The sequence below is a fragment of the Phytophthora sojae genome (genome assembly GCF_000149755.1).
Source record: "Phytophthora sojae unplaced genomic scaffold PHYSOscaffold_15, whole genome shotgun sequence".
NCBI classification, from domain to species: Eukaryota; Oomycota; class Peronosporomycetes; order Peronosporales; family Peronosporaceae; genus Phytophthora; species Phytophthora sojae.
In genome coordinates this window covers 539,949-552,921 of record NW_009258129.1, presented here as the reverse complement: position 1 = coordinate 552,921, position 12,973 = coordinate 539,949, and the positions used below count along the sequence as shown (strand labels likewise).

The 12,973-nt window shown below is 55.0% G+C and overlaps 2 protein-coding genes across 2 annotated transcripts; both read left to right on the top strand.

The window, feature by feature from the left end:
• Positions 1-4,282: 4,282 nt before the first annotated feature.
• On the top strand, positions 4,283-6,293 carry PHYSODRAFT_532658 (hypothetical protein; the record flags this gene model as incomplete). Its single annotated transcript, XM_009540417.1, has 2 exons — positions 4,283-4,923; positions 4,991-6,293. 2 exons carry the CDS (start codon positions 4,283-4,285, stop codon positions 6,291-6,293), a joined length of 1,944 nt encoding a protein of 647 aa, XP_009538712.1.
• Positions 6,294-8,109: 1,816 nt separating this feature from the next.
• PHYSODRAFT_307569 (hypothetical protein) lies at positions 8,110-12,956 on the top strand (the record flags this gene model as incomplete). The annotated part of the gene is made up of 11 exons (XM_009540416.1): positions 8,110-8,556; positions 8,642-10,555; positions 10,649-10,954; positions 11,026-11,152; positions 11,249-11,313; positions 11,389-11,824; positions 11,965-11,989; positions 12,116-12,206; positions 12,265-12,447; positions 12,514-12,721; positions 12,805-12,956. 11 exons carry the CDS (start codon positions 8,110-8,112, stop codon positions 12,954-12,956), a joined length of 3,954 nt encoding a protein of 1,317 aa, XP_009538711.1.
• Between the last annotated feature and the right edge of the window lie 17 nt (positions 12,957-12,973).

Here is a 12,973-nt window from a genome sequence, read left to right as displayed (position 1 = left end):
CAGTGGTAAACGCAATGGTGGCGGAAGCTCCCAAGCAACGAGGCAGACTTTGTGTAACTTCACCGTCAGTCGTTGCTGTCTCGAGCTGAAAAAAATGTATTGAGCAACGCTGATGCGGTGGCTGGCATACATTGCGATCCATGACGACAGCGCTGACAGCACTGCTGCAAAAATTGCGGCAACGAGCGACAACGCGCTACGGTAGCAGCAGCACACGTCACATGAACCGTCAGAAACTCGTCCGGATAAGCAGGCTGTAAGGAAATGGGTAGTTCTGAAAACGGTCGTACATGAGGAAACAATCTGTATCGCGAAGCTTTATCTCGAACCTGAAGAAGCCGAAAGGTTTGAACGAAACCCATACAACCTTCAGATGCTGTGCGCGTAAGTTCCTTCCGATCTGATGCTACGCCGGACAGCCAGACTATTATGAAATAATTTGCAAAGCGAGAATTGAGCCGGAAACGTGCAATGTTGAAGACTATTTCAGCATGTTACAGCGGACGCCCTGTGCTTCAAGCTCGTCATTACATATCCCGATACATCGCTTTGCTGGTGGCAACGAAGAATTCTCGTCCTCGACAACGTTTACTTACTTAGCTCAACACTATTCAGTGTGAGTGAGCGCGGAGTCTTGCTCACCACCGACTAAATGACGGGGAGGAGCTACGCATCTCGAGTTTTTGGGCTTAGATCTGGAGATCTGTATATTGTGGCTTGCAGGGATTTTGCCCTCTCATTTACAACTTTATATCGAACCCCGATTTATATAAATTGGAGCTGTAGGGGTCTGAAATAGGGATCGAACATTCAAAGCAGGTGAAATACATAGTGAAGTCAAATAAAGCATGCTCTACACTGTTCAATGTCCATCTACTCTAACTAGTAGGTGCAGAGATAGCTTAGGTGACAGCGCAGCGAGCGGGTTGTTTACTTGTTCGTTCTGCTTTCTTAGCTGAAAGAATCGACGCGGTGTATGTTGCCATGGCACTACTCTTCCGTAAAAGGCACGCTGCCGTGCATGCACCCCCGATTGTACATGTAGTGGATTTGCCACAGCTGACCTGAGATAATCACTGCCCCTCAGAATTGCAACATTAAAGCGGCAATTCGGGTAGCTGCTAACAAATCGGAATGGCGATCCCATCAAATCGGACCACTTTAACAATTCGGACCCGATATATCGGATATATGAGGCCCTGATTTGCCAAAATCGCTGCAAGCCACAATACAAGTACTATTGTGCTTTGCACGAACTTTGGCATGCGATTAAGGGCTCTAAACCAACGAGCAAATCCTTCCAGGTGATCATATCTCGCAGCCTAACTCGAAGTTAAAGTTAAGCTAATCAACCGCAAGCACAACGCAGAGCAAGAACGGAGCGGTTGCCACTGCAAGAATAAATCGGTTGTCGCTGCAAGAAAACAAACTGATAAGGTCCCCGATAGAATGGCGCCAACTCCTTGGATAATAGTAAGCACCGATTTCGGCGGGGACGTTTTCTTTCGCTCTCTTCGTCGTGGCCTTGCGCGTTAAACCAAGCTCGAATTTCATAGCACGGCATATAGTAGCAGTAGAAAATTTCTACTAGAAATGTTTGGTAGTTCAGGAAACGCTGACTTAAAGCTGCTTGCAGCTCCTCGATATAAAAACAGGGATGTTCTTCAATATTGTACACGTAGTTTAGTACGATAGATCGCCAACGCATGTCAATCATCGACTAGAAAGCAATCAGACAAAGCGAGCGAGTTAGAATTGGAATGTCAGGGCCGTAGTATTGTCGGATTTACTCCAGCCATTCAACGAAAGTGAGCATAACTCAACGTTAACTCGTTGTCTTATTAATAGCAGCTATTCTATCTTAAATCGACGAGTTAGCCTCCTAACTCAATGATGGGCTAATCACCGTGATTTGCTAAAACAACGAATTACGTCGTTGTTTAGACAGAAAGCATGCAAGGCACAATTGTATTGTGGCTTTCATCCGTTTTGGCAAATCGGGTGATCCGAGATCCGATATATCGGGCCCGATTTGCTGGAGGGCTCCGATTTAGCAGGAGGGGCTGAGGGAAGCAAACTATATCTGGCCCGATTTGCGTCTGGGGGCTGCGAGTTGCGAAGGAGGGGCCAGAAATGCCGCTTTTCACCGGCAAAAGGGACCGCCGCGAAAACATGTCTGGGGTCCTCTCAGATCGGCGTGGCACGGAGTTGTAGCGACCGTAGATGATCACACAGGTGATTTAGCTGGCCATAGTGCTATGAATATATACAGTGTACTATTGTCCCCAATGTCGTGCAGTTCTAATGCGTCATGAAGGTATGGCCAACTTGGAATGCCTCCCCTCTGAGCCTTATGCTACTAACTCAGGTCAGATATAGCTAAATTGGACTATTGTGAAAACCGAATAGGAGCTCCGAGATAACACGTCAAATCGGGCGGCAAAATAGTTGAAAACCACAACTAGGTCGTCTTCGACTTGGCTGGGTGTGGTATAAAGCGCTGGTGCTGGTACCGGTGGTGATTGCCGTGATAAGGGAGAACTGTGGCCCGCGTGATTCAAGGGTGTGGCCCCGCAGGGGCCACACCCATGAATATCGCGCGTGCCGCAGTTCACTTTCTGAAGCTGGTGCATGGGGCTGTTGATGTCGATGTGCATTTCCTGCCTCAGTCTGAAAGTTGCCGTTGAACCTGCTCGGCCGACATCCTTCTGGCTCGTGTAGCACGTGTCCACCTCATTCTTCGGGTGTTCCCAGTATACTAGTACAGTGCACTACATGTACAGTGCTCCAGTTGCAGCAAATGCTAGTTGTGGAAATGGGCACTTCCCTAGCGACATACTCGTCCTTTTATGCAACCCGACCTATTTCACGGCCCAAAAGCCGCGGTACGAAAACGAGTCGGAATCCGGATAAGGGAGCGAGCGAGCTCGGCATCAGGCTCAAAAGGGCAACCCGACTCACGCGCACATAAGGTGTCGGAGAAGTCGATCTATTACCCATTCGACCGCCCATGCAGCTCCTGGGCGCCGTCAAGGGCGTGGCCGCGCCGCCAAACGGCAGCACGCTTTTTTCGGGCGTGTCGCTGCGCGCGCGGAAGCGGCGCGCCAAGGCGGACGATGACGGTAGCAGCAGCACCAGCAGCGGGTTCGGCCTCGGCCTGCGCCGCAGCTCGAGCACCAGCAACAGCGCCGACAGCACCGACACGCCGCCCGGGCCGGTGACGCTGCCGGACAGCCGGCCCCGGGCCACCTCGCGGCCCGCTGCGACTTTCAACCCGCCGCTCTACCATCATCGGCGCCAGCCTCATGACGTGGCCGTGCACGGCTCCATGCCGCTGGACACGGTCTCCAAGAGCGCGCCGCCCCACGTGGCCGTGCGCTACGGCGACACCATCCGCCTCTTCGCGCGCAGTAAGTACGCGGGCCCGACGGCCGCTGGCGGCTACGTCGGCACCTTTGAGGGCGGCAAGCGGTTCCTGGCGTCCAAGAACGCGCAGAAGCAGGACGAGCTGGCCTGCATCCCGCCCATCGCCGCGTGCGGGGCCAAGCAGTTTAAGGAGTCGGTCTTCATGATCCTGTCCAACTGCGGCCTGGGCGTGGGCACGCCCGTGAGCTACGGAGACGTCGTGGTGCTCGTGGACGCGGCCGGCCGCGTCTGGAACAACAAGATGGGCGTCGGGCCAAGCACCAAGAACGGCTGCTTCGGGCCGAAAGAGTCCAACACGCCGGGCGAGATGTACCTGTCCTTCTACCAGTTGCAGCCGGACACGGATGGAGACGACAGCAGCTCGGACTCGTCCGACGACGAGGACAACTTCCTCTTCTTTAGTAACCTGGCCAAGACGACGAAGACCATGGCCGAGACCACGTTCGGGAAGCCCACGCAGGTGGAGTTGCATCTGGCCACGGCCGCGCTGAGAACCATGGGCAAGGTCATGTATTACGGCGATCGAAACCTTATTATCGACGTGGCCGACTCGAACCGGACGCGGTCCAAGTTCAATCGCGTCATCACGCACTTCAGCAAGCAGCAGGAGGGTGCGCCCGTGCAAGGCGGACACTTGCGGTGCGACGGTCGTGGTAAAACGATATTGTTTGAGATGCACGGCCAGGAGTTCCCTTCTATTCAGTCTATTGAGATCAAGGACGTGAAAGAAAGCAATGACAGCTCGCAAGTTTCAGAGGAAGCTGGCCACCGCAGCCCAAGCACACGGGTGCTGGTAACTACCAGGAAGGATGCCGAGGTGGGGACTTCTATTGTGTTTCAGGACTTACGGCGATCGATGATGTTGGTGCTCCACTTTTCCGACGGTGGTCGTTTGCGGATTCCATGCCAGCGGTTCCTCAAGCACGAGGGCCGGGCATTTTATCGAGTGGTGCTCAATGGAAAGCGCCCCATGCGTGTTCTTGTTCGGGCCACGCGCGCTGTTGGCCGCAAAAAGGGAGACCTCCGCGGAACGCTGCGTGGCACCTATCGACAGATTTTCAAGCTCTCGTGTGGTATCGTTCTCGTGTATCTGAGCGCGGCTTCGGTGTTCACGCACGTGCTTGGCTCGATTGTGGTGCTGCCGGCCGTATATGTTGGTCTGACAGTTGCAGTGTTGGTGTTTTCGGTGGAAGTCTTCTTCCCGGGCCAAGTGGTTACGGCAAGGCAGATCAAACCAAAGGATGAACATCAGCTGGGCAACTGGAACTTTACCATTGTGGCCCTCGAAGCATCCGACTCCGAGCGATTGGAAAATACTAGCAATAAGGCAATGCAGGAAGCGGCAGCTATCAAGGTCCCACCAGCTTTCGTCGTGGCGGAGAACGGAGATGTCGCCAAGGCGACGGAGCGCTACCAGAACACTCTGGCGTGGAGGAAAGAAGTGCTGGCTGACTCCATTCTAACCATGCCGCAGACGCACTACGACACTATCAAAGCGTACGTAGCTACTATTTTGCATTCTACATGTTTCATACTAACGCTAGTTTATTTTTCGGCTCTGCAGGAACTATACGCAATTCCTCCACAAGCACGACAAGCTCGGTCACCCGCTCTACGTCGAGAAGGTCGGCTCCATCAACATTCCGCAGCTCAAGAAGGCTGGCGTCTCACAGGAAGCGCTGTTCAAACACTATTTATTCGCCATGGAGTTCACGATCAAGTACGCGGCCCACCAGATATGCCCGTGCGACGCATGTGCATCCAGTGAGACACAAAAGATGTGCATCGTGCTGGACGCACGCGGCATCGGGATGCGTGACATGGGCGGCGAGGCGTTCGAGTTCATCCGACGCTGCACGAGCGTGATGCAGCGCCACTACCCGCAGCGGTCGTTCAAGATCTTCATCGTGAACGTTCCGTCGTGGTTCGGTATGGCGTGGAAGGGGGTGAAGCCGCTGCTGAACGAAGCTACCCGCGCCAAGACGAACATTTTGACAGAGAGTGAAACTGCGGGTGCACTGTTGGAGTTCATCGATGCGGAGAGTCTTCCGGTGGAGTACGGCGGTACGTGTTCGTGTGCTGGAGGATGTGAGACGAGCTCTTCGTATCAGCGATTGCAACGAGCGTTGGTGCAGAGTGTGTTGGAATGCAAGCCATTTGAAGCAGACGAGCTGATGCAATCTATCGCAGTGGAGCGCTCGGGTAAGAGTCGTTCAAGTAGTGAAGCTGATGCGTCCTCATCAGCTACGCCTGCGTCTTCGCCGCCGCCCGTAATGGGGCCCATCAAGCGCGAGACGTCTGCCACTGCTGTTCTGGACCAGCTCTTCCGAATCGGCAGTAGCAGCACCGATGACGGCTTCACGCTGGACGGAGTGGACGACGAGGGGTTCTGTCGCTCCATCCCAGCAGGGTTCTTCAGCGAGGAAGTGCTCAAGGCCGGCTACCTGCTCAAGCGGTCGCTGCGGCACAAGCAGTTCAACCCGATCTGGCACCGCCAGCTCTTCATCCTCCACCCGCAGTTCCTCCGGTTCGCCAAGACGCTCGACTCGGAGATCTACCAGATCGTGTCGCTCACGCACGATACCGTGGTGCAGAAGACCACCAAGCAGAACAACAGCTTCGAGATCGTCACGCCGCTGATGGCCGCCAACGGCCACTCGCTGCTGCTGTACGCGCCGACGCCCAGCGTTCTCAACACGTGGGTAGACGCCATCCAGGGCGCCATCGAGCAGATGAAGCTCCGCGCGCCCACGCCCGCGGCCAGCCCCGAGCGGTCCCCGATCGTATCGCCCAGGGCCAAGCAGGAAGCCAGTCCGGAGCCCGACGACCTGCCGACAGCTCTCAATGCGCACGAAACTCCGAGGTGACGTGCGTCAGGACTACAGCAACGGTTGACAGATTGATAGAGACTGAAAAACATGTAAAGGTCTGAGCCGTTTCTTTTTGAATCAGTGCTCAATCAGCCAGCGTCCGCTAGCAACCAACGCACAGTATGCGCGAGCATCGCCGTGGCTGGACGCGCGCATTCTGGCACAAGGCGCCCGAGGTTAGCTAGAAGCGGAGACCCAAAGCGCGCAGTTCAGCGCCCGCTCTGACGCTGTGAATCCTATTTGCTGTGGTGTCGTTTGTCCAGACAGGCTCACATTCAGGCCGGATAGACAGCGCAAGCACGAACCAGAAGATGGAGAAGATGGAGATCCCCTCGGCCTACCTGGTGGCGGAGAATGGAGACGCGTCCAAGGCCGCGCAGCGTTACCAGGCCACGCTGGCGTGGAGGAAGGAGATGAGGGTGGATTCGATCCTCATGACACCGCAGAGGTATTACGAGACCATCAAGACGTACGTGTCACGGAGCCCCCGGCTCAATGGAAACACTTGAACACAGTGTAATAACTCGCTGCTCGGTTGCTCTGTACAGACACTACACACAGTTCCTCCACAAGCACGACAAGCTCGGTCACCCGCTCTACTTCGAGAAGGTCGGCTCCATCAACATTCCGCAGCTCAAGAAGGCTGGCGTCTCACAGGAAGCGCTGTTCAAACACTATTTATTCGCCATGGAGTTCACGATCAAGTACGCGGCCCACCAGATATGCCCGTGCGACGCATGTGCATCCAGTGAGACACAAAAGATGTGCATCGTGCTGGACGCACGCGGCATCGGGATGCGTGACATGGGCGGCGAGGCGTTCGAGTTCATCCGACGCTGCACGAGCGTGATGCAGCGCCACTACCCGCAGCGGTCGTTCAAGATCTTCATCGTGAACGTTCCGTCGTGGTTCGGTATGGCGTGGAAGGGGGTGAAGCCGCTGCTGAACGAAGCTACCCGCGCCAAGACGAACATTTTGACAGAGAGTGAAACTGCGGGTGCACTGTTGGAGTTCATCGATGCGGAGAGTCTTCCGGTGGAGTACGGCGGTACGTGTTCGTGTGCTGGAGGATGTGAGACGAGCTCTTCGTATCAGCGATTGCAACGAGCGTTGGTGCAGAGTGTGTTGGAATGCAAGCCATTTGAAGCAGACGAGCTGGTTCGGTCGATCTCTTTGGAGCGGTCGGGTACGCGCCAATCTGGCAGTGATGAAGAGTCGTCTCCAGTACCGACACGGTCTTCCAGGGGATCGATCAAGAGGGAGCAATCGAGTACTGTTCTGGGCCAGCTCTTCCGTGTTGGCCTGGTTCGATCCCCAGGACGATCAAACAGCTAGCGAGCTGGCTACGACATAGGGACTCGAGTGATGAGTTTCGATATAAGATTACATTTATACTAAGCAATGACTGTAGAAAACGACGTCAATGTGTCTGCAACAACACTTGTCTGTGTACGATTTCACCGCCTTAATAGATATAACGTGGCGCTCGTCAAAGAGTACAGGGTGCAACTTGACTTGCAAGGATCTGCTCCAGTGCGGCGATTCTGATTGGTCTGCCACTTCAACCCTTCCGCGACGGATTCATTATAGGCGACCCCCCTTCTCCCCAACTGATCCCGAGCCAACTCCCTGTGAGCTGCAACGTCGGTCTGGTACAACTGGTACACCCGACCAGCTCCTTTTTGCTCGATCTCAGCATGAATCAGCCAACACAGGGGAATGCGCACAGCATCCCGAGTCGTGCCATCCGTCCTCTTCTCCAGAGTCGCACGGATTCGCCCAGCTTGAAGAAGGAGGAGAAGGACGAGGAAAGATGCGCGCGCTGCCACTGCTGCTGAGCCTGGCGGCCGCCGCGAGCGCCGAGCGCGGCATGCGCCGCGGCATGCGGGCCCCAGAGGCCGCCATGCCCTGCCACCACGAGCGTGACGATGCAACCGCCGGCCTCATGGCCGTGCTGAACGAGCACTTCCAGCGCTCGAGCGAGATGCTGCAGCGCTTCTTCAGCCTGGGGGCGCCCCAGCAGGCGGAAGACGCCACTGTGCGCATTGTGCTGATTGAAGAGGAGGAGCCGGAGGACCCGGCGCTGGAGAGGAAGCGCGCGTGCTTGAAGGCGCTGGAGAAGATCCACGAGCAGGACGCGCTGCAGCAGCAGGCGGAGACGCTGATGCAATACTTCCGCTCGGCCTTCGGCACGGTCTCGCTGCAGCTCTGGAGTGAGACCTCGTGCGAAGATCTCGGCCGCCCGGAGCTCATCGAGCAGGTGAGAGGGCATTTAATACTGTGGTTGGAGTGGAGAAGAAGAGGAAGATGCTGATTGGTGTTGATTGGTGTTCTCTGTGTGGCAGTGCAACGTGGTGCTGAAGGCGGAGGACGTGGTGAAGAAGTTCCTGCAGGAGGGCAAGACGGACGACGAGGTGTGCGACGCCATGTCGGCGGTCTCGGACTTGGAGGGGACGGACAACTTGTCGTGCAAGTTGTGCCAGAGGTTCGTGCAGATGGTGGACCAAGCGCTGGAGCAGGAGGTGCAGCAGGTGGAGCAGGTCCGAGCCATCATCGGAGACCTGTGCGACGCCATGGCGGCGGACTCCATGTGCCACACGTTCCTCAAGAACTACGACGCCATCGTGGACTGGCTGAAGCACGGCACGGACCCGCTGGTGGTGTGCGCGCGGATCTCCATGTGCTCGTCGGACAGCGGCAGCGCCAGCCAGATTGAAGATGCGTCTGCAACTCCCGATGAGCTCGAGACGGTTGAAGACGGAGCTCTGGTCACCACTGACTTCTTTGAGGACAAGGACCAGTCGTGCTTCTTCTGTACTCGTGTGGCTGGAGTCATCTACCAAGCGAACAACCTTTTCCCGGAGCAGCTTCCGGCGCTGAAGGCCGTGTTGGGGAATGTCTGCCAAATGGCGTCGCCGGAGGCGAAATGCCAAGAAGTGGAAGCCAACTTCGATCGAATTGTTCAGCTGGCTCAGCAGGGTCAGCAACCCCACGAGATCTGTGGAAGCATGGAGTTCTGCCCCATGACGCCTCACCATGGAATGCCCCCATCCGAAATGCTCGGTGACGACAAAACGTGCGTCTACTGCGATGCTGCCACGACTGTTGTGGAGGTTATCATTCAAGAATCCCCGGAGCAGATTGACCAGATTCGTGACTACGCTGACATGATCTGTGGCATGCTGGGTGATGACAGTCCCTGCCACGTGTATGTCAACCAGTTGGATACTGTGATTGATTCGCTGAAGAAGGGCGTGCACCCTCGTGACATTTGCAAGGCGCTGAATTATTGCTCGGCCGAAAGTTTGGACGCACCCCCACAATTGGATGAAAGCCCTCGTGTGGGTATGATGCGAAACGGACCTCTTGGAATGCACCACCGCGTGGGTATGATGGGACCCGGGGGACGTCACGGCCGTCACGGCCGCCATGGCAGAATGGACATGATGCATGGTGGTGAACACCTTCCGCACCCTCCTCACCCCCACCCTCATGGCAGTTGCTTCTTCTGCTCGCGCGTGACCATTGTTATTCACCATGTTAACCACACGTCCCCCGAAAAGCTGCCGATCGTGAAGAAGATCCTGACCAACGTGTGCCAACTGGTTCCGTCTGACTGCAAGTGCGATGTTGTCGACAAGAACTTCGACAAGATTGTGCAAATGGAGAAGGAGGGCAAGCGCCCTCACGAAATTTGCAAGTCACTAGGCGGCTGCAACAAAACGGGAGGCTGGGAGGAGGGTGATCATTCCATCGCCAATGAAATGAAGGGCGTGGTCGTGGCTTCGCAGTGGCCCCCTGGAAACGCTACGCAGTGCACGTACTGCCAATTTGCGACTACGGTGGCCAAAGTCGCGCTCCAGCAATATGGTGCTGACATCCGCCAGATTCGTGCGTACGCGGACATGATCTGCGATATCCTTGGCGCAGATAACCCGTGCCACGTGTATGTGAAGGAGTTCGACTTCGTTATTGACTCCATTACCAAGGGTATGAGCGCCAAGGCGATTTGCACGGAGCTGAAGTTTTGCACTGCTGCAGCGGCTGCATTGCCGGCTTCCGATGCCGGTTTCTCCGCTTTCAACCCGGCTTTGGTGCAAATGGTGAAAGACTCGATGGAGGTGTCAGTTGATGGGTGCTTCTTCTGCACGCAAGTGGCATCCGTCATTGAGGTGGCTGTAGCCGAAGATCCCAGCAAGATTACGGAGATTCGGCAAATTGCCGACATGGTTTGTGGAATGCTCCCGAGCGACAACCAGGTAAGATGTTTGTTTGCTCCCACCCCCACGCAGATTTTTGCATGGTGCTAACGGTTATCGATTATTGTGTGTCCGAATGCGTGTTTGTTGCAGTGCCACTCGTTCGTGAAGCAGTTCGATACTGTGGTTGACTCTCTGCAGAAGGGTGAACAACCTAAGGCGATTTGTCACGATCTGAATTACTGCACGTTCGACATGAACCCTGCAATGGCCAAGCTTGAGGGCCTTTCGTCCGATATGATTGCCATTCAAAGCCATGGGAAGGGAAGCAACACGTGTGCGTACTGCAGTGGCATCGTTACTGTGCTCAAGTTTGCTCTCGACCAGAAGCCGGAACAAGTCAAGGAAATGCGTGAAGCGGCTGGAATCGTGTGTCAACTCCTTCCTGCTGACGATACAGTATGTTATGCGTTGCATCAAGCTATACATGCAAAAGGACGGTGTTGAATCACTTATTTGCTTTGTGACAGTGCCACGAAGACCTCAAGATGTTCGACGAAGCTGCTGCTGATCTACAAGCTGGAAAGGAGCCTCACGAGATTTGCCAAGCATTAAAGTTCTGCTCAGCTTTGGAAGATCCCAGCGCGTTGGTGTCGGGTCTACTAGACTTGAAGGGGTCAGATTTCCTGCCATCGAAATGCGCATCGTGCCAGCAGAATACGTTGCTGCTGGCGTCTCTGATCACCCGTTCAGAAAGCTTGGCAACCTTTGAGCGAGAGATCAACTCCATCTGCCGGTTGATCCCGAACTCTACCGAGGTAAGACGGAAGTACGGAGCTTCAGCTTTTATCGTGATTCCTGACAATGTGTTGCTTTGCTGTGAAAAACTGTAGTGTGAGCTGCTGATGAAGCACCAAGACATGATCATTGATTCACTGAAGAAGAACGAGGATGTAGAGATGATCTGCACGCGTATCGCTGCATGCGAGCCCACAGCGGTGAAGGAAGTACCGGAGGAAGAGTCGATGTCGGTGGGCTGTCTGTTCTGCGAGTACACTGCTGAGCTCTTGAAGCATGCCAAGGATAACGACAAGGCGGTTCACGAGGCGAAGGCTACCTTGGAAACAATGTGCACGATTCTGCCGCCACGTGCGCGCTGTGATGCGCTTTCTTCCAAGTTCGATGACCTGTTGTCGCTGGTGCGCGAGGGGAAGAGTCCAAGCGAAGCTTGCCACGCTATTGCCCTGTGCGATGCAGCTTTTGTCTATTCGCCAACGTCAAGCAGTGAGGAGGACCCGCTGGAGCAAGCTTTCGAGAAAGCGCGGCAGAGTATGGGCAATGTCATGGAAATCCAGTGATGGGGTGGCTATTTGTCACCAGCGCGAATGGCTTGCAGGTTTGACGTGTTCTTGGTGACGTCGTTTATTTTTTTTCTCCCCAGTGTTCAACACCTACGACTAAACAAATAGCAATGCAGATTCTTTTTCATGCAAGGTGATCGCGCCTACCCTTTGATCGGAAGCCTGGTAGACCTGGCAGCATACATGTTATACCCGATCGTATTGATGGTTTTCCGAACCGTTGCATGCGTCGGTTGGAGCGCACTCCGGCATTCATTAGAAAACAGAACGGCGCAATGAAGGACCGCTCTGCTCCACGCGAGGCCACACAGATCCGCCGTACGCGTACATTCTGGCAGAAATTCCCTGAGGTAAGTAAGTCCATTGTTGCATGCTTGAACCAAGGTTGCGGCTAACGTGGCTTGGCAGAAAGAGGAGCTGAACCAGTACTGGTATTCGGTCGGCACGGTGGCAACACTGGCAAGAGAAGCAATCGTCGAGGCTCCGGAATCTGGCGGCCGTGTTGCCTTCCTCTCTACCCCCAGCGTGTACTTCGCCGTCAAGTCCCAGCAAAGCGACTTCTCGACTCAACACGAGTGCTTCCTGTTCGATGTACGTCGCTGAGTCCGTGGATAGAAGTCGACAAGAGTTTGCTAACCCCCTTCCGCACTCTTGCAGTTTGACCCGAAGTTTGCGTCTGAGGGCGACCACTTTGTCCCCTTCGACTTCCACAAGCCCCAAGACGTGCCGTCCGAACTTGCCGGCACGTTTGACTTCGTCATAGTGGACCCGCCGTTCATCACTCGCGAGGTGTGGGAGCTCTACGCCGAGACCATAAAACTCCTTCTGCGCTCCAAGGAGAGCAAGATCTTGCTCACCACCATCGGTAAGAAAGTCTCATCACTCTGAAAAATGCCGAAGACTCGCGTACTCACTGGTCTGAACTGGAATTGATACTTGACTTTGCAGAAGAGAACGCGGCAATGATCCACGAGCTGCTGGGCTGCCGTGCTAGGGCTTTCAAGCCTTCGATCCCGCACTTGGTCTACCAGTACGCGCTGTACACCAACTACGAATCGCCGGCTCTAGATGCTGTGAACCCCGAGGTCGATTTCGATTGACCATTGCAGAATTATCT